Raw genomic sequence first — 22,171 nt, 5'->3', positions numbered from 1 at the left:
CAATCACTAATCAGCAAAGTTTCCAAAAAACAATCACTGACCACCATTATTCTCAATCCACCAATCACTAATCACCATTGTTTTCAATTTAATAATCACTGGCCTCCACTATTTTCAATCCACTAATCACTGACCACCATTATTCTCAACCTATGAATCACTGACCACCATTATTCTCAACCTATGAATCACTGACCACCATTATTCTCAATTCACCAATCACTGACCACAATTACTCTCAATACACCAATCACTGGCCATTATTCTTCTCAATTCACCAATCTCTGACCACCATTACTCTCAGCCCACCAGATCTTTGCAGGTATTATTCTCTGTCAACCAATCATTGGCCACCAATTTTCTCAATCCACCAATCATTGGATACCATGATTCTCAATTCAACGATCCTTGGCCACTCTGTCAACCAATCCTTTGCTATCGTTATTCTGAATCTACCAATCACTGACCACCATTATTCTCAATTCATTAATCACTGACCACCAAAATTCTGAATCCACCAATCACTGGCCACCATTATGCTCAATCCACATCCGATATTTCAGAGACACGGACTTAACTTCCACATTTCTCCAGATGACATTTAGATTTATTTCAGTACGCAGTCTAGCGCAGCTCTGCCTTCTACATTATTAACCGAAAGACATCCAGAATTTAAAACTACGCTTTGGAAACAAAAAAGGCAAGAGATTTTGTTGATTTAGGATCCTTATTTCATTAACGTTCTACTTCATTACACTTCAATTCTCCTCAGTTTTGATTCCGTTCTTGTCCAGATTGATTTAAATATAATGAACTATTTACATTTTTCAAGGTCAGTCGTCCTGTGTGAATGAAGTTGCTTCTTTTTTATCCCTCAACCTCATGACCTGAAACATGTAATCCATCCATCCTTTGTCTACACCCACTTTATTCCTAATTAGGGTCACAGGGATCTGCTGGAGACTATCCTAGCACATATTGGGCAAAAGGCAGGGGTACACCCTGGACAGGTCACCAGTCCATCACAGGGACGGGGAGAACATGCAAACACAGAAAGGTCCCTGTCTGTTCGAACCTAGGACCTTCTTGCTGTGAGGCAACAGTGCTAACCACTAAGCCACCGCGCTGCCCCAAAACATGTCAACATGTGTATCCGCACCGATTGGGACCTAGCCTAAAGCTGTGTTTAAATAATTTGCTCAAAAACGTAGATATTGTGTAAACTCTTTCCGCTCATTACTCCCGTTATCAATAGAAGCAGCTGTGAACCTAAAAAACTCTCAGCGACTTGGCTCACGTCGCTCTGTTTCTGCGCTTACTTCTAAATCTATTCCCTCCATCTGCCGGCTTGATCTGGTTCCAGTCGTCCTCATCTGTTTTCTCATGCCCCATTTCCCACTTCATCAATAAGTCCTTTCAATCTGGTTCTGTACCTCTGCCCTTAAAATAACTCTGGAAGCACTAATTCTGAAAGAGAAACCTGCCTCGGCTTCTCGAATCCGGCGCAAACCCATGACTGAGATGACGTTTAGCCTATAGAACGTTTAAATATCGAAAAATATTCATCTCAGGCAACATTATATCGTTTCTGAGGAGGAATCTTTGCTGGTAATTGCTTCAGGTTTTGTAGGACAGAATGAGTAAATGCATAAAAAGTCTAGAACTAGTATTCATGTTAATGGCACATAGACACTGAGGACATTTTAATGAGTTACTAAAAATAATTCAATAAAAATAATTTATTTTCAATCTGTAATTCAGATCACAGGGTTGTACATTCAAAATGAGTGAAAAAACGTTGTTCTTTTTTTTTCTGATGATCCCCAGGAAAATCTGACAATGCAAGATGATGTCATTTCCTGTTAAACATGTGAATATTCCAAACCATTTCAGTTAACAGGATTAAGGCAAAAATGTAAATTTTTTTGACCATCTATAATGGATGACTCGTGCAAAATAACATTTTATGCATGAAATTAAATAAATTTATACATTAATGCATATATATATATATATATATATATACACTATATATATATAGTGCAGCTATATATGCAGCTATATATGCAGCTATAACAGCTTCAACTCTTCTGGGAAGGCTGTCCACAAGGTTTAGGAGTGTGTTTATGGGAATTTTTGACCATTCTTCCAGAAGCGCATTTGTGAGGTCACACACTGATGTTGGACGAGAAGGCCTGGCTCTCAGTCTCCACAAAGGTGTTCTGTCGGGTTGAGGTCAGGACTCTGTGCAGGCCAGTCAAGTTCATCCACACCAGACTCTGTCATCCATGTCTTTATGGACCTTGCTTTGGTCACTGGTGCACAGTCATGTTGGAAGAGGAAGGGGCCAGCTCCAAACTGTTCCCACAAAGTTGGGAGCATGGAATTGTCCAAAATGTCTTGGTTCCTTTCACTGGAACTAAGGCTCCTGAAAAACAACCCCACACCATAATCCCCCCTCCACCAAACTTTACACTTGGCACAATGCAGTCAGACAAGTACCGTTCTCCTGGCGACCGCCAAACCCAGACTCGTCCATCAGATTGCCAGATGGAGAAGCGCGATTCGTCACTCCAGAGAACGCGTCTCCACTGCTCTAGAGTCCAGTGGCGGCGTGCTTTACACCACTGCATCTGACGCTTTGCATTGCACTTGGTGATGTATGGCTTGGATGCAGCTGCTCGGCCATGGAAACCCATTCCATGAAGCTCTCTGCGCACTGTTCTTGAGCTAATCTGAAGGCCACATGAAGTTTGGAGGTCTGTAGTGATTGACTCTGCAGAAAGTTGGTGACCTCTTCGCACTATGCGCCTCAGCATCCGCTGACCCCGCTCCGTCAGTTTACGTGGCCTACCACTCCGTGGCTGAGTTGCTGTCGTTCCCAAACACTTCCACGTTCTTATAATACAGCTGACAGTTGACTGTGGAATATTTAGGAGCGAGGAAATTTCACGACTGGATTTGTTGCACAGGTGGCATCCTATCACAGTTCCACGCTGGAATTCACTGAGCTCCTGAGAGCGACCCATTCTTTCACAAATGTTTGTAAAAACAGTCTGCATGCCTAGGTGCTTGATTTTATACACCTGTGGCCATGGAAGTGATTGGAACCTGATTCTGATTATTTGGATGGGTGAGCGAATACTTTTGGTAATATAGTGTTTATATATATATATATATATATATATATATATATATATATATATATCTATATATATATATATATATAATTTTTTTTTATTTTATTTTCATTTATTTTAATGCTTATGTTTCAGTATGACAGCTGCTGAAAGTGCTGGGGATTTTGTTAGTGGTTCACGTTATTTATCTGAAAGGTGCTTTATAGATCGTTCTGTCTTTTAAATGTACTTAAAGGAAGGTTAAACCTCTGCAAGCCTTCTCAGAACGGTCCTCTGTACCCCACCGAGACAGCTCTTACAGCTTGTCTCTAATGATCTTCTTCTTTTGCTGTTTCTGCTGCCATCAATTTTCTTACTCTGATGAAGCATGGTGCAGCCTTTGACATGCTGAATCATGACATTCATGACAATCTCCATTCCAGTGCTCTTGGATGATTTACATCTCGTCTGGCAGACTCTACTTAGTATTCATTGATAAATATAAATCCTCCTCCGCCACTGTCACATAACGAATCCCTTATAGCTCAGCTTTCGTTTCCTTTCTGTCGCGTTTATACGGTACACGCTACACGGCCCAATGTATGTGCACACCTGACCATCACGCCCATATATGGTTCTTCATAAAAGCTTGAAGCACACAATTGTATAAAACCTGTTTTAAAACCTGAACAGGCTTTCCTTGAGATTCCCAAACCATGCTCCAGTATGACGATGCCCCTGTGCACTATGCCCCTGAGCTCCATGAAGACCTGGTCTGGAGGTGAAGGTTGGAAAAAGTGGAAGAACTGGAGTGTCCTGCACAGAGCCCTGACTCAACCACACTGAACACCTCTGAGATAAACTGGAACTGGAGTCTGATCAACATCACAGTCTGATCTCACTAATGCTCTTACAGAATGAACTAATCCCCACAGCCACACGCCAAGATCTAGTGGAAAGCTTTAAAGAAGAGAGGAGGAGAGGAGAGGAGAGGAGAGGAGAGGAGAGGAGAGGAGAGGAGAGGAGAGGAGAGAAGAGGAGAGAAGAGAAGCGAAGAGAAGAGAAGAGAGTAAAAAAGAAGAGTCAAGAAGAGAAGAGAAGAGAAGACAAGAGAAGAGAAAAGAAAAGAAGAGAGGGGAGTAAAGAGAAGAGAAGAGAAGAGAAGATAAGAGAAGAGAGTAAAAAAGAAGAGTCAAGAAGAGAAAAGAAGAGAAGAGAGTAAAAAAGAAGAGTCAAGAAGAGAAAAGAAGAGAAGAGAATAAAAAAGAAGAGTCGAGAAGAGAAGAGAAGAGAAGAGAAGAGAAGAGAAGAGAAGAGAAGAGAAGAGAGTAAAAAATAAGAGTCAAGAAGAGAAGAGAAGACAAGAGAAGAGAAAAGAAAGAAGAGAAGGGAGTAAAGAGAAGAGAGGGGAGTAGAAGGGAAGAGAAGAGAAGAGAAGAGAAGAGAAGAGAAGAGAAGAGACGAGACGAGACGAGACGAGACGAGACAAGAAGAGAATATCTGATTTATCCTCCCAAAATTATAAACAAACTAGGAGCTTAGTTGAAAACAAAGATGGCGGCATGTACATAACACAAGGCTCAGAGTTTCACCAGGTTTATCCAATCCAATCCAATCTAATCTAATCTAATCTAATCTACAGTGACTCTGACATGGGAAATACTAACAATGCTGTAAATGCTTTGCATGTTCTTTCTTTACCCAGCGAGCTCCTAACACGACCTCTGTGATAATATTTTGCTCCCATTTCCAGAGAACACCAGTAAAACCAGTTAAACAACAACAACAACAACAACAACAAAACCACTAGTGTACAATCTTTTCTTATTTGTTTCTCTTTAGAAGAAGAAGAAGTGGAAGAAATCTGTTGATGAGAAATATCCACAGAGTCCACTCAGTGTGTTTAAATAATGATTCAGAACGAAAGATTTCATCATGAGCTTGAGAAGTTTCTTCTCTTCTTCTGCAGCTGCAGAAAAACCTCAAACCTCCCACACAGAAATATAGGTCTTTTTCACAGTTATGCAGATGAAACTGAGATTTATGAGCGCAAACGCACAGCTTGGGCCTCCTGCATCATCAACCGGCATCAATCCAGAAAAATAAATAAATAAATAAATAAATAAATAGCAAGATTTATTCAGATATTTTCACATATGGGGGTGTGCAATACATATAGGAGTAGGGGTGGTGGTAGCTCAAGTGATTAAGGCTCTGCGTCATTGACCGAAAGATCAAGGTTCAAGCCCCAGCACCGCCAAGCTGCCACCGTTGGGCCCTTGAGCAAGACCCCCAACCCCACCCCTGCTCCAGGGACACTGCATCATGGCTGACCCTGTGCTCTGACCCCAAACCTCAAGGATGGGATATACGAAGAATTTCACTGTTCAGTAATGTATATGTGACAAATAAAGACATCTTAACAGATCAGTAACCCTATTCAACTTCCCAGTTCATTTTTCACTGATGATGGAGAATTACATGACATTTACACATATTTGTTGTTGTTTTTATTTATTTATCTCGAGTAAACAAGCTTCATTTGAACAGCAGTTCATTTGGTTTAGCAGTTTATTACTCAAAGACTTCTGGAGTCATGCTGAGTGTTCTAAAATAAATCACCACTAGGATTCAATCAGCTGGGAAGAAAATTCAGCAAAAAAAGAAACAAACCTGAACTCTTTTTACCTTAAACTTATAAAACTTTTTTCTCCTGTGAGGGAAACTACCACCACACTGACCTGAAAAAGTGATTATAAACCGTCAGTATACATCACCACAAGGGGGTTTTACATCACTCAGAGCTGTGTCAATGCTATAAGAGGTCATGCTCATAACTCATCGGTTACATTTTTGTAATTCTGCTTGAATTTTTTACTAATTTGGTAACAGTCCTGATGTAAATGATTTTAACAATATACTGTATGTACATACACTGACCAGGCATAACATTATGAGCAGTGAGAGGTGAAGTGAATAAGACTGATGATCTCCTCATCATGGCACCTGTTAGTGGGTGGGATATATTAGGCAGCAAGTCAACATTTTGTCCTCAAAGTTGATGTTAGAAGCAGGAAAAATGGACAAGTGTAAGGATTTGAGCTTTGAGTTTGACGAAGGGCCAAATTGTGTTGGATAGACCACTGGATCAGAGCATCTCCAAAACTGCAGCTCTTGTGGGGTGTTCCCGGTCTGCAGTGGTCAGTATCTATCAAAAGTGGTCCAAAGAAGGAAAAGTGGTGAACCGGTGACAGGGTCATGGGCGGGGTGAAGACTCATTGATGCACGTGGAGAGAGAAGTCTGGCCCGTGTGATCCGATCCAACAGACGAGCTACTGTTGCTCACATTGCTGAAGAAGTTAATGCTGGTTCTGACAGAAAGGGGTCAGAATACACAGTGCAGGACGGGTCAGGGCAGCAAAAGGGGACCAACACAATATTAGGCAGGTGGTCATAATGTTATGCCTGCGCATATTGAAATATTGCACGCTTCCTTCTCTCCACCTTTCTCTGAATTAACATGATCGCATTCATAATTTTCACTTCCTGAGATCTGAGATCGGGACACGTTTACTTTTAAACAATTCCAGCTTTCTAGACGTGACATTTGCGCTCATGTTGGCTCAAAAACGTCTCACAGGAGAGACAGTATCAGGATCAATGAGACAGTCTGCAGATGTGGTCATTTAACCTTTTAAAGAAAAAGCAGACATCTTAAAAAAAACTATGAAGTGGATCGAATACGCAGTCTGTGGTTTGGACGTCAGTGGGAGGTGACCGTAGGAGATTTTTTTTTACAGAGAGACCAGCACAGGTCTTGAATTTATCAGAAAAAAATGTCATTAAATATATATTTTTTGTTTTGGAAATATATTCATAAGAAAAAAAACTGGAATAATTTGAGCAGAGAAGTTAAACAGAGAGAAATATATATATATATATATATAAGTTAGTAGTCCTGTGACGGTAAGTTTGTTTTTTCATTGCAAGAGAATTAATAAATTACAGAAGTAAAAAAAAAAGAATTTTCTAAGAAGAATCTTTTAATCTTTTACACTATAAAGGTGAAGTTTTACCTCATACACAGGGTATTACTCAAAGAATTTATTTCTAATACTACTGTTTTTATTATTATTATTATTATTTATTTTATTTTTTTTAGGATATTTTTAATATTTTAAAATCACACAAAAAATTAAAAAATGCAAAATTCAGGGAATAAAAGAACTGTAAAAAAATATTTCAATGTTTAAGAATTTCTAATTCATCCATAATTCTTTCTTTGTAGTGGAAAAAAGGTTCTTAGGTTATAAAAATTTTCTTTATGCCAATAATTTTTTTTTTTAGGAACCATTTACTGAAAAATTCTTTGGGAAACGAAAAATGGATCTTTTTGGTTCTTCCAAACCTAATTTTCAGAGTTTAGTTTCAAAAGGCATTATGTTTTTGGTCGTAAATAAATTTTACAGCTGTTCAACACCAGACAAAACGACATCCAACCGTAAACTAGAGCGAATTGAATTAAATTCAATTAAATGAAAATAAATACAATTTAATTAAATGAAAATGAAAAAATAAATTAAATTAAATAATTCATAATAATAATTTTTTTTACTCTTTTAAAAAATGCCCAATGCCTTAGAATTTAGATTTAATGGAGTATTTGTGAGCCACAATCCGATATGTTTGGTTTTAAAATCGTGACGTTAAAAGCAAAATAAACTGACTTAAATTTAATACCTTCCAGGTGAATAAGGGAATTTTTTTGAAAACAATAAATATCACAAAACACCTTCACCACCTGACTGATTAAACTGAAGGTTTTTTGGCTTGGACCTTTCCAGAAAGATGCATTTGCTTATGCAAGTGAGGTTTCATCTACATACATGCGTGTACATTTGCATACTGAAGGAAAGCAAAAATCTAATGTTTAAGTCAGGATGCTGTAAAGTTACACCATGTGCACAAACTTTTACAGAAAAGTGTTAGAATGTCATTTATTTATCTAAATCTTTAATAAAAAAAAAAAAACATCGGTCAGGGTTTAAAAAAGGTTACTTTTCTGCTATATTTCAGTATTAAATTTATCATCAATGTAAAAATCACTAATTTTGGAAATTACAAGATTTCTTCCATTTACTTGGTAAACTTTCTTCAATTTAAGAAAAAGAAGAATGCATGCAAATCATATTAAAGCATGAAGTGGGCAGGGCTTGATGCTTCACTATGATTTAAAGTGGGCGGGGCTTAACATCTTCCTCAGTGTTACTTTGCTGTATTTGATAATTCATTGATTATGGGGGGACAAAAATAGTGATATAAACATAATTCTATTGAGTTTAGATGTTTTATTACTGCAGGTTAAGTGCCGAAATGTCATAGGTGCAATCTATCTTTAAAATAAAATAACATCAAATAAAAAATAAATAAATAAATAAATAAATAAACAAATAAATAAATAAAATTCAATTTAAAAAATGAAATAAAAAATAGATAAAATAAAATAAATTAAATTAAATTAAAAAGAATTATTAATTATTGATGTTACTGAAATGGACATATTTCTACCTATAGTGTCTTGATATATATTTTTATAAAATTTAACTCACTTCAAAATCTAATCTATTTTTAATCTTAACTGCTCACTGGAATCTCAAACATCAAAAAGAATGAATCTTCAAATAAATATCTGCTCACTATCTATTTACGATGCCAAGAAAACGAGTAATAATATAATCTCCACATTTCTGTTTCCACAGAAGTCTGTTTGCTTTAAGAAGACTGATCACATGACAGATAAAAAAAAGGCCAGGGCCGCTACGGACTGTAACCTACAATAAATCAGGACATTTAAATGAGCTTTTCACAGCCAAGGGAATCAATAACCGAGAGGAAGCTTAGCGTGACCTACTAAATAAAATCCTGGATAAGTGTTTAGAGGTAGAAGTGCTTAGAGGAACCGTGCTGAAAACATTAAGAAACCTTGAACATCATTATTATTATAGATAAATAAAAAATCCCAAGCTCTGGAGTGAAACTTTTGTCTTAACCTCTTAATCATAAATATGAAGAACTCAACACCATCCTCACAGACTTTATAGTAACGTCATTAATATATCATATAAGAATTATAGAAACAGAACATAAAAGTTCTTAAATGGTTCTTTGTCTTCAGCGTGTGTGGTTCTATGAAGAACCTTTAATGGCCATGGAACCTTTCCATTTACACAGAAGGTTCTTTGTAGTGGAAAAAAATGAATTCCTTAGGCTCTAAAAATGTTTTTTATGCCGCTAAGAATACATTTTTGTCTTTAAGGAACCATTTACTGAAAAGTTCTTCGGGAAACGGAAATTAGTTCTTTGTATGTCATTCCTGCGAAAAACCCTTTTTGGTTCTTTCGGAAGCTTTCATTTTAGGTGTTTAGCTTCAAATAGCATTATGTTTTTGGTCGTAAATACATTTTTACAGCTGTTCAACACCAGACAAAATATATCTGTGAACTTTTCATAAAATATTCAAACCAACTGTTAACTAGGACGAGCGCATTCTTTAGAAATAGACAGATAGATAGATAGATAGATAGATAGATAGATAGATAGATAGATAGATCTATAAAAAATTAAATAAATTAAATAAATAAATATATATATTTTTTTAAATAACATTGTCATTTTATTTGATTTACTTAACCGATATGTTCACCAGAAAAAGACGAAGATAAATTTCTATTTTTGCAAACCAACAAAAAACAACACATTCCACTAAAGACCATACATTCCACTAATTTCAGAAATCAGGGCATTTTAATGAGCCTTTTCTGCTCTGGATGAGTGAATCATTAACTGATGACATTAACAAACATCCAGCATGTCACAAGTCCAAAAAAAAGGGAAGAAAATGTCCAGAAATAAGTCCAAAAAAATGGATTTCTTTCTTTCTTTGAAAAATCAATAAGAGCCACTAGAGGTTTGATGGATTTTTACCAAAAATGGTACTTTTTCAGTGTAGGAGAAGCGTTCCACCCAGAGACGAGCTGAAGGAGCTTTTTAGATCTCAATGGAGAGAGTTTTTGTGAATTTAAGACAATCCAGAAACCATCAAAAATATTGATGACAAAAAAAATCACTCATACTTCGTCACATGTGAAGAGCATGCATTCATCATGTTATATCCTGAAGCTGAAGCCATGAATTTAACGATTTAAAGACATCACGTGGAAAACATGTTATCATGTGGGGAGAAAAAAAACAAACCAGATGCCCTAAATCTGAAATAAAAATTCTGGGTGTGAAAAGAAAATGAATTATGTCTGAAAATAGCTCTGGACATCAGGAGAAAATGATTGGGTGACAAAAAAAAATCACATATGGAAAAAATATTTTTTTTTTTGGTTTGGGGGACATGGAAGTGAAAAATAGGGAAAATAAAAAATAAAAACAACACGTGGAAATGAATAAATGTTGAAAAAAAATCATGTGGGATAATAAAAAACATCAACAATAATAAGAAAAAGAGAAAATAAATAAATAAAAGCAAACATGCACCACAAATGAAGCGTGAAAAAGAAAAACTACTAAAAATGTAAAGTAAACAAAATACACACACAAGTATTTTAAGCAAACACACACACACACACACACAAGTACAACTTCAAGCAAACATACACAATATATTCAGAATTTTTCCCCCACACAAGAAACAGTCCAACATCCTAAACGACCCTGCGGGGGGGGGGCACTATGTGCTCTTTTTTTCTTCTTCTTCTTCTTCTTTTTTATCAGTCATTTGTAAGCAAGATAACAAGATAAGCCACTCGTTTTAAACATAATCGTCATGTTGTGAAAAGAAACCGAAACACGGGCGCCATGACATCTCTCCCCATTCCACCAAGTCATGCTTTAAACTCCTGTCAGAAACCCCACGCAAAAACACCGGATTCACGGCTTGGGGGGAAACACACACACACACACACACACACACACACACACTCACACTCGGACACTTTGGTCCTCAAAACACGGATTCCCGACGAGTTTCTTTTTTTCCGGGATTTAATTCGGATACAACTTGGTACTTTGTGTCGTGACACGTGTGTGTGTGTGTGTGTGTGTGTGTGTGTGTGTGTGTGTGTGTCAAAATGTCACTCAAAGCTTGTGAAGCCTTCATCTTCAACACAACACCATAACACAACACACACATGATCTAGATTTTATTACACCAAAATCCCGATCATTAGTTTTCGGGGAAAAAAAAATATAAATATAAATATAAATATATGTATATTTTTAAAAATTAACGCGCAGTTGATCAATTATTGTACTTTAAACCCGACTTGAGGGAGTTTAAATCTCCAGACAGATCCTGGAGGTTCTTGGTTTAGATCTTTAATATGTGAATAATATGAAGGTGAAAGACTCGAGAAAATGACCCCAGGGTTGATGTGGACCTGGTGTCACGCGCAGGGTCGCCTTACTTTCACCCGTTAAAGGGCTGAGTGAGAACGTCGGGGCTTTTTTCCGTCCACGCACCTCCCCTTACTTCCTAATTCCTCCATTCGTCAATTTTGAAGTATTACACATAATCTGGCTGAAGAGGAGTAAACAGTACCTCGTAAAGCTCCCCCGAAGCCATCCTCGAGTGCCGACGCGGTCCCGACCTGCCTCTCCGGGCTGAATTTCCCCCCCGCCCCGTTTCGGAGTCCCGGTAAGCCGCGTATTAAACAAGCTGCCGTGTTACCGAGCCCTCTGTCAGGCAGCCGCAGTAAAGCTGATCAGTAAAGCAAGGCAGTGTTAATCGAGCGCGGCTCACTCGAACACACACACCTCACTTCCAATAAACGAGTCGGGGACAGCGGGGTGGTGCTGTCGGCTCCTTCAACAAGCCAATGATCATCATCTAAGCCATTTAATCAGCTGATATACCTACTGTACCACACCTCCGGGTTCCAGATAGGCAGGGCTGTAACAACATTCATGGTTCAGGAATGTTTGATGACCAAAGTGCTGACCAAATTCCACAGATCTCAGTCCAATCGAATATCTGTGGGATGTGCTGGACAAACAAGTCCGATCCATGGTGGCCCCTCCTTAGAACTTACAGGGTTTAAAGGATCTGCTGCTAACATCTTGGTGCAGTACACCTTCAGGGATCTAGTGGAGTCCATGCCTCGATGGGTCAGGGATGTTTTTAACACAATATTAGGCAGGTGGACATAATGTTATGGCTGATCAGTGTAGCTTTATATATATATATAATTTTACATTTTATTATTATTTTGTGTGTGTTGTATCTTGTAACTGTCTAAGCTGCTGTAACAGATATGTTACAGCAGACAGATATGTCTAAGATGCTATAACACTATCTATCTATCTATCTATCTATCTATCTATCTATCTATCTATCTATCTATCTATCTATCTATCTATCTATCTATCTATCTATCTATCTGTCTGTCTGTCTGTCATTTTGTATCTTTGTCTGTCTGTCTATCTATCTATCTATCTATCTATCTATCTATCTATCTATCTATCTATCTATCTATCTATCTATCTATCTATCTGTCTGTCTGTCATTTTGTATCTTTGTCTGTCTGTCTGTCTGTCTATCTATCTATCTACACTATATTGCCAAAAGTATTCACTCAACCATCCAAATAATCAGAATCAGGTTCCAATCACTTCCATGGCCACAGGTGTATAAAATCAAGCACCTAGGCATGCAGACTGTTTTTACAAACATTTGTGAAAGAATGGGTCGCTCTCAGGAGCTCAGTGAATTCCAGCGTGGAACTGTGATAGGATGCCACCTGTGCAACAAATCCAGTCGTGAAATTTCCTCGCTCCTAAATATTCCACAATCAACTGTCAGCTGTATTATAAGAACGTGGAAGTGTTTGGGAACGACAGCAACTCAGCCACGAAGTGGTAGGCCACGTAAACTGACGGAGCGGGGTCAGCGGATGCTGAGGCGCATAGTGCGAAGAGGTCGCCAACTTTCTGCAGAGTCAATCGCTACAGACCTCCAAACTTCATGTGGCCTTCAGATTAGCTCAAGAACAGTGTGCAGAGAGCTTCATGGAATGGGTTTCCATGGCCGAGCAGCTGCATCCAAGCCATACATCACCAAGTGCAATGCAAAGCGTCGGATGCAGTGGTGTAAAGCACGCCGCCACTGGACTCTAGAGCAGTGGAGACGCGTTCTCTGGAGTGACGAATCGCGCTTCTCCATCTGGCAATCTGATGGACGAGTCTGGGTTTGGCGGTTGCCAGGAGAACGGTACTTGTCTGACTGCATTGTGCCAAGTGTAAAGTTTGGTGGAGGGGGGATTATGGTGTGGGGTTGTTTTTCAGGAGCTGGGCTCGGCCCCTTAGTTCCAGTGAAAGGAACTCTGAATGCTTCAGCATACCAAGACATTTTGGACAATTCCATGCTCCCAACTTTGTGGGAACAGTTTGGAGCTGGCCCCTTCCTCTTCCAACATGACTGTGCACCAGTGACCAAAGCAAGGTCCATAAAGACATGGATGACAGAGTCTGGTGTGGAGGAACTTGACTGGCCTGCACAGAGTCCTGACCTCAACCCGATAGAACACCTTTGGGATGAATTAGAGTGGAGACTGAGAGCCAGGCCTTCTCGTCCAACATCAGTGTGACCTCACAAATGCGCTTCTGGAAGAATGGTCAAAAATTCCCATAAACACACTCCTAAACCTTGTGGACAGCCTTCTCACAAGAGTTGAAGCTGTTATAGCTGCAAAGGGTGGACCGACGTCATACTGAACCCTATGGATTAGGAATGGGATGTCACTTAAGTTCATATGCGAGTCAAGGCAGGTGAGCGAATACTTTGGGCAATATATCTATCTATCTATCTATCTATCTATCTATCTATCTATCTATCTATCTATCTATCTATCTATCTATCTATCTATCTGTCATTCTATCTATCTAAACATGACACAAGATGTAACTAAACGTCTTCCTGGTGATGAAGATGATTCAGTGAGCTGGTCAATTTTTACAAAAAACAAATATCTGATTTTAAAACAAGAATTAAAATTGCTTACTGCACTAAATAAATTCATACATATAAACCGCAAAACCATTTTCATTTATTTAATACATCTGTCCGATTATTTTTTAACAGTATTTATGTTTCCTAAAACCGCACTGTGAAGACTTATCTCTGCACTCATAAAATTCCACTTCTTAGTTAGCAAGCAGCAAAGTTAGCAACATCATTAAGTTGACAAATCTATTGACTTAAAATATAAAAGCTCATCAGATGAAGTTGAAAAGGAAGAATAGAAGAATAGATTTTACTAGAATCACAGACTGAGGTGTTGGTAGCTAGTCAGCTAGCTGAGGAGTGTAGCTTCCAAGAGATTTATCTCCACTAACAGCAAGAATATCCGGATCATCTGGTCATATCATGTCGGAAATGTCACTTAGCTCAAAAATCATTTATTGTTTCTAAAACTCTTGTATAAAAGCTACATCATACTCAGAATTATTCGGAATTAAATAGAATTATCCGGAATATCAGAGCGGCTGTGATTAGCCTTTTTACCCGTGTGACGTTGCTTAAACATTACTGAGTTAAATTTCATGTTATTTTGGAAGTCCTGAAGACTAGAAAATAGCTTCCATTTAAAAAAGCTTAAATGTCTGATGAATGTGTGGGCGTGGTTTTGGAACTCAGTTTGCATTGCTGTAAAAAACAGAAGTGCTTGAGTATCTTTTTAATCACACTATTTGTGTTTAAAATAAATAAATAAATAAATCAATAATCCAAAAGTGATTATTGAACATTCAGTCAATTGAAAAGTTTGTGAAGTGTCTTCTAATGTTACCAGCATTAAAGGCAGTTTTGGTAAAGAAATGAATGAATAAACAAACAAACAAACAAACAAACAAATAAATAAATAAACGGATGAATGAATGAATGAATGAATGAATGAATAAATAAATAAATGAACAAATAAAAAAATGAATGAATGAATAAATAAATGAATAAATGAATGAATAAGTAAATAAACAAATAAGTAAAACAAAAAGTAAAAGTTTTCTCAAAGCATAACCTTTCTTTCTTCTAAATTAATTAATTACATTTTTTAAAATAATTTTTTATTTCCTTGTCTAACAGGGAAAGTGTTTTAGACTGAAGCATTCTGGGACTTTAAGTCTCGGGCATTTGCTATGATGTCAAACCCAAATAATAAACAAATCCTTTACTTCAAGAAAGAAGCAAATGATCTGCTAAGAACATAAGAATTTAAATCTTGAAAAGGTGTAAAAAAAAACAACAACATCAACAACAACAACAGGTTAAATAACATTAGATCTAAATCAATGAAATAGTCATAATAAGAAATATTAGATACATTCAAGGCCCATATTCAAGATCTTCTCCCTTAGCTATTATTTTCTGAAGTAAAGGAAGCAGAATAAAGTCATTAGTGTAATAACATATCCTCACCTCCTGTCTGTGGCACTCGAGCCTGTGCTCTGATTGAGTCTTTCACACCTCATTCAATGGAACATCTCACCATTTCCTTTCTCTCTCTCGCTCTCTCTCTCTCTCTCTCTTTCTCTCTCTCTCTCTCTCTCTCACATTCAGGTCCTGACACCTTTCAGGTGGCTTTCTACGGATTGTGAATAAACCCTACACACTGCTCGGCATCGCAGCCTTCAGACGTCAAACAGCATGCATGTCATCTCATGAAAAGGCACAAAGAGCCAGGCTTTTGACTACAGCTCTATAAAATAAAACAATTTCTTTCTTTCTTCCTTTTTCTTTTTTTCCCCGTCTCGTATGAAGTCCCTGTTGTTGACTGGATTTCACAAGACTTTTAAACGGTGCTGTTATTCGGGATTGATTTCATCTGAAGGCATTAACGGCTGTCAGGCAGTCTAGCCGGTGTAGCCGCGGATTTTGATGCGATGCAGTGATTGGAATGTAGATTAGACGCTCTGGAGTGTCCTTATCAAATCTCAAGGTAAAAACACTACAAACTGAAAGAATTCTGCCAGAACGGTGGCCGCTTTCGGCTGAGGTTCAGGAGGAGGATTTTGAGCATTTGATGCCTTTAACATACACAGGAAATCAATCAAGAATGCGTGATTAGTGTTTTTCTCACTCCAACACTCCTGCTGATTCCTTTCTGCTGTTTATGATGCATGAAAGGTTTTAATTCCACAATTTGTTCCTCAGAAGGAACCTTTTAAGGCTCTGTGTAAATCTGGCTTAAAGGTTCAAGGAAGAAACCAACATCCAAGAACCAAAAATTTGAGTTTTTTTTCCAGTCATACCATTGAGGAACCGTTTTTGGTTCCCTTAAGAACCTTCTTAAAAGAACTGCTTATTTCTTAGTGCTATAAAGAACATTTTAAGTGAAGATGTTGAGGTTCTCTTTGGGAGGGACACGGTTGGACAGGATTAGGAACAAATACATCAGAGGGACAGCTCATGTTGGACGTTTGGGGGACAAAGATAGGGAGGACAGATTAAGATGGTATGGACATGTCCAGAGGAGGGAGAGTGAGTATATTGGTAGGAGAATGTTGGACATGGAGCTGCCAGGCAGGAGGAAAAGAGGAAGGCCAAAGAGGAAGTATATGGGTGTAATAAATGAGGATATGAAGCTAGTGGGTGTAAGTGTTGAGGATGCAGAAGATAGGGATAGGTGGAGAGAGATGATTCGCTGTGGAGACCCCTGAAGGGAAAAGACCAAAGAAGAAGAAGAAGAAGAAGATAAAGAACATTTTAATACTCTAAAGAACCTTTTTTTTTTTACTACAAAGAACATTTCTTTTCAATGAAAACATTCCATGGATGTTAAATGTTCTTTATAGAAACGTAGACTTTGACCAAGAACCATTTAAGGACCTTTTATTATTTTTAAGAGTAGCCTTGTCTGTAAGTTTTTCTATTTTATCGATACACAATGAGAAGAAATAAAAAAGTTCATAATAATGGTCAGATTTTAAACAGACAATGAAGGAGGCGATGATTACCAGCGTTCAGTGTCAGTGTTTATTGAGAAAGGAGTCACGAAAGTGGCTTAATATTCAGGGGAAGAGGCCCTCTGCTGGCGTGGAGGTCAAACATCTTGAGCTAGACTTGACCATTGTTTCTGGTCGATTAGTAGAGACTTTATTTATCTTTTTCCAGCTCTTGTATCAGCTCTTCCTTCAGCCTCTCTGTGCTTGGCCTGGATTCTGCCTCATTTGTAAGTCTTTTGGATAAGCGTCTGCAAAAAAATGTAAATAAGGATGAACTGTGCTGCATGTGAGCTCATGTCGAGCTCATCATCATTGCACGCCCGTCCTCCACATCTCCATTAGCTTCCGGTCAAATAAGATTACAGAATTCTCCTGCTCACTGACTAAAGCGCTTCAGGACATGTGAAGTGTCTTCTTTTTATACTTCTTTTTAACAATCAGATTAGAGAAGAACTTTACTTAGCTTTACTCGCAAATCCTCCAGCTAAAGAGTCAATTTGAAATTTAACTCTAGATGAGTTTCTCTTATAACCAAAATAAATAAATAAATAAATAAATAATAATAATAATAATTATTATTAATAATTACATATTATCTATAATAATAATAATAATAATAATAATAATAATAATAATAATAATAATAATATCTTTTCACAATAAATCAGCTGAAGAGGCGATTTGAAATTTTATGCAAGATGCATTTCTTTTAAAAGTAAAAAATAAATAAATGAATAAATAAAATTATTATTATTATTATTAATATTTTCTATAATGATAATATCTTTTCAACATAAATCAGCTGAAGAGTTGATATTGATAACAAGAGACTGGGACACAACTGAAGCATGTTTTAACTGCAAGTCAACTCCATTCAAGCTAACTTACATTTCTAGCAATGATTTGGCTCAATGCCTCAATTTAAAGGTTGTAGACTGAAATAAATCAATCAGATATTTTCTAATGGATTAGAATTGATCATAAGGTCACAATCAGTGGGTGCGGAAAAAACAATATTTTTAAGTGATGTGGAAATCATTAAAAAAAAACTAGCAAGGTGATACTTCACCTTGTGAAAGTGAAACTTCTTCAATATCTTCATTTACCGGTACACTGCTGCTCCATTCTGCTGGAGGATGGATTTAACACAGATTTCCAATCAGTATAAAGAAGCAAATGATGTGTCTGTGAGTCTGATCTAAAACGAGTCTGTCGGCTTTCAGTGTGTTTTAGACGTGTGTTTTTCCCTCTGTTGGAGAACCTTACACAGAATTTTACTGGTTGAAGATGAAATCTGAGCTGCTTTTTAGATGAACAAGCACTCAGAGCATCTCAGAGAGCAGGAATGGGTTTGATTTCAACATTTACTTTGAAGATACAAACATTTTGGAACTTTTCTATGAATATATCACCCCTAGTAGGCTAGAGAAAACAGAAATCCTTCTGAAACACTACAAATTCTTAAAGTCCTGAGTGTTTACTTTCATATGAGCTTCATTTTAACCTCCACTGTGGAGAGGAACATGGGAAAGACACTCAGTCATCAACATGGACACAACAACAACAGGAGTTATGCCTTTAAATTGTCATCATATCACATGGAAGCCTGGGGTTCACACGCTAATACAACAAGTTTTTTTGTTTGTGAAGTGCGTGAACAGAAAAAAAAATTTAATGATGTTCATGATTGAGCTTTAATCCAAAATGTTACAAAAGTAAAAGTCAGGGGGCGGAGTCAGGGTTCATCCCTTTTCTTAGAACTTCATTTGTACACTATGTTCCCAAAAGTTTTGGGACGTCTGCTTTTACATGCACATGAATGTAATATGGAGTTGCCCCGCCCTTTGCAGCTATAACAGCTTCAACTCAAAGGCTTTCCACAAGGTTTAGGAGTGTGTTTATGGGAATTTTTGACTATTCCTCTAGAAGCACATTTTTGAGGTCAGGCACTGATGTTGGTCGAGAAGGCCTGGCTCACAGTCTCCGCTCTTTATGGACCTTGCTTTGGTCAGTGGTGTGCAGTCATGCTGGAACAGGAAGGGGTCATCCCCAAACTGTTCCCACAAAGAGCATGAAATTGTCCAAAATGTCTTGGTATGAAGCTGAAGCATTAAGAGTTCCTTTCACTGGAACTAAGGGGCCGAGCCCAACCCCTGAAAAACAACACCTGAACTCAATGATTTGGAGGGGTGTCCCAAAACTTTTGGCAATATAGTGTATATCAAACAAAACCAAAAATCCAAGCACAATTTTCTAATTCATTATAATTAAGATCATTAATTATCTGTATAATAAAGGAAAAGTTTTTTTTTCTGTTAGCAGACGTTTGCCATCATCGTATCATCTGACATAACCTCTAGAGAAGACATATTCATATCTTTTACATTAGATCAACCTCTCGAGCAATGTGTCTCACAGCTAAAACCCGGCAGTAGCTGTAACTGTGAGTGTCTCTGACAAGCGCAGCTGAATTATTCAAAAGCTACAGATCTTGAATACGCAATTTCAACCAGCTGCTAAAGTTATGTAGCAAAGTTATGACCAGAGAAAGAGCTTTCCATCAAACTGATCCGTGATGAAAACCATATCCTCCACCACTGATGCTAGGCTAGTCTCAACACTACAGTGGTAACTTTAGCATCTGAAGGAAACTGGTGTATAAGATTAGTTAGTTGGTTTGTCTTTCTGGATATCAACAGGAGATCAAATCAGTTTACCCACAATTCTCTGGTTGTTCTTTCAAATCTCAGCTGTAACAAAGCGGCCAGTGCTGGACCCCTGAGCGAGGCTGTTAACTGCTCAGATGTATAAAATGACCTAAGTGTAAGTCACTCTAAATAAGAACATCTGCCAATATATCAGTCCTTTTATCATCCTGAAGATTGTAGCCGGAAAAGTCTAGAAAAGATATCAGATGATTCATATCCTGTAGGCGATGCGCCTGAGGGTGAAGCTAGGAATGATCTGGTTCTCAAGAAACTGCATGACTAACAAAGAGATGGTCTTCTCATGTCAGTGTCTAGAAATGATCAGCTTCTGAAGAAATTCCAACAATAATGATGACTGAATCTTCTTATGCAGAAAGCCAGGGTTGAAGATGATGAAGGCTGACAAGATGGCAAGTTCTAGGGTTCTGCAAGTCCAGAGTAGATCCAGGATTGACCATTAGTTCTTAAAAGAACATAAAAACAACCTTGTGTCCTTCCTTCCTTCCTAATGCATTTTCAGTATCTGCTTTATCCTGCTCAGGTGGATCCAGAGCTTATCCTGGGGTCAGTAGACTTTGTTGAAGTCAGGAATCCACCCTGGATGAGATGCCTATCCATCACCACACACACATTCACACCTTGTTCTTCTACCTGGAGGTTGGAGGAAACCAGAGAACCTGGAGGAAACCCATTGAAGAGAGCAGGTAAAATGTGCAGAGCTGCTCAATGGACCATCCTCAAAGGGGCCAGCAATTTTCTACTTCATAACAGGAAATAGTCAGCATTCTTGCACCAGTAGAGTGATGCCCATGACTAAAATGACCAGAATGACCAGATTGGATGGAGAAAAGGTGAAGATGTTCGGCTGATGCTGTGGTAAAAGGTTTGTCCAGTTGTTCTGGCACATCTTTCAGCACTCAGCAGGAAGGCTATCAATAGATCCTGACATTTATATATTTCGTTCCAGTGCCAGGAATTCCCCAGGACAAGCCAGAGCACTTTTATTTCCAGGTTTTAAACTCCTGTATTACATGATGAGAAGAAGATAAATGTTCTGAATTTTACTGTATGAACACTAAAACATTTCAAGGTAATGGAGATTAGAGGAGGGAACTGGAGATGAGATCTCTGACATGTGTCTCTAGGGGGGAGAAATTAATACAAATGGAGGTACACTGTATTGCCAAAAGTTTTGGGATGTCTGCCTTTACATGCACATGAATGTAATATGGAGTTGTCCTGCCCTTTGCAGCTATAACAGCTTCAACTCTTCTGGGAAGGCTTTCCACAAGGTTTAGGAGTTTAGTAAGTTAATGGGAATTATTGACCATTCTTCTAGAAGTGCGGCCATTTGTGAGGTCAGGCACTGATGTTGGACGAGAAGGCCTGTCTCACAGTCTCCACTCTAATTCATCCCAAAGGTGTTCTATGGGGTTGAGGTCAGGACTCTGTGCAGGCCAGTCAAGTTCCTCCACACCAAACTCACTCATCCATGTCTTTATGGACCTTGCTTTGGTCACTGGTGTGCAGTCATGTTGGAACAGGAAGGGGTCATCCCCAAACTGTTCCCACAAAGAGCATGAAATTGTCCAAAATGTCTTGGTATGAAGCTGAAGCATTAAGAGTTCCTTTCACTGGAACTAAGGGGCCGAGCCCAACCCCTGAAAAACAACACCTGAATTCAATGATTTGGAGGGGTGTCCCAAAACCTTTGGCAATATATTGTAAAATCGCACTGCAGATCTTTGAAGGCTCTGCGATTGGCAGGATTTTCTGCAAGGGAAACATTTTAGAAGGGTGCTGGATTTCCAGGATTAGTTGAAATAATTTATCGATGTATTTCTGGCTGATAAGAAAGTCATTCTCCCCTCTGTGCTGAAACCATAAGTGATAAAGTCGCCTCTTCTTCTTCTTTTTCTTCTTCTTCTTTGACTTTAATCATTTAATCCAAGTGCAGGATGGTTTTTTATTAGAAGAAACTCAGCCCCAAACAGAACTCATGGGTAAAAAAACAAACATGACCTGGAACAGGTGGAAGCAGGACACCAGAAAGCCCTGTGAGAATCAGGAACCTTGATGAAGATGGCTAGCTGGAGCAGGACTGATGCATGGAGGTTAATTACAAGCAGGTGAAATAAAATAACTGATAATAGTCAATAACAAATCAGTGTTTGGAACACAATGCCCTCTACTGGTCAGATTGGGAACTGTTGAGTTTGCCTGAGTAAAGGGCAAAACATTTTCTCTTTTCATTGCTGATTTTATTATTACTGTGAAAAAAGGTTGAAGTGTTGTTATTTCACTCATTATTTCAAGGTATTGTGTTGTAAATGAAACAGG

The 22,171-nt window shown here is 38.1% G+C and overlaps 1 protein-coding gene across 1 annotated transcript in view; it reads right to left on the bottom strand.

Moving 5' to 3' along the window:
• Positions 1-11,997, bottom strand: part of LOC131351913 (chromodomain Y-like protein 2) — a 66,054-nt gene extending 54,057 nt beyond the window's left edge. Inside the window, exon 1 of the mRNA XM_058387635.1 lies at positions 11,728-11,997. Coding sequence (XP_058243618.1) covers positions 11,728-11,751 — 24 coding nt within the window. The 5' untranslated portion in view covers positions 11,752-11,997. The remainder of the gene's footprint in view (positions 1-11,727) is intronic.
• Positions 11,998-22,171: the final 10,174 nt, after the last annotated feature.

The sequence above is a fragment of the Hemibagrus wyckioides genome, linkage group LG04 (genome assembly GCF_019097595.1).
Source record: "Hemibagrus wyckioides isolate EC202008001 linkage group LG04, SWU_Hwy_1.0, whole genome shotgun sequence".
Classification (NCBI taxonomy): Eukaryota; Metazoa; Chordata; class Actinopteri; order Siluriformes; family Bagridae; genus Hemibagrus; species Hemibagrus wyckioides.
Note: the sequence above shows the minus strand (reverse complement) of the source record. Positions and strands in the feature narration are given on the sequence as shown.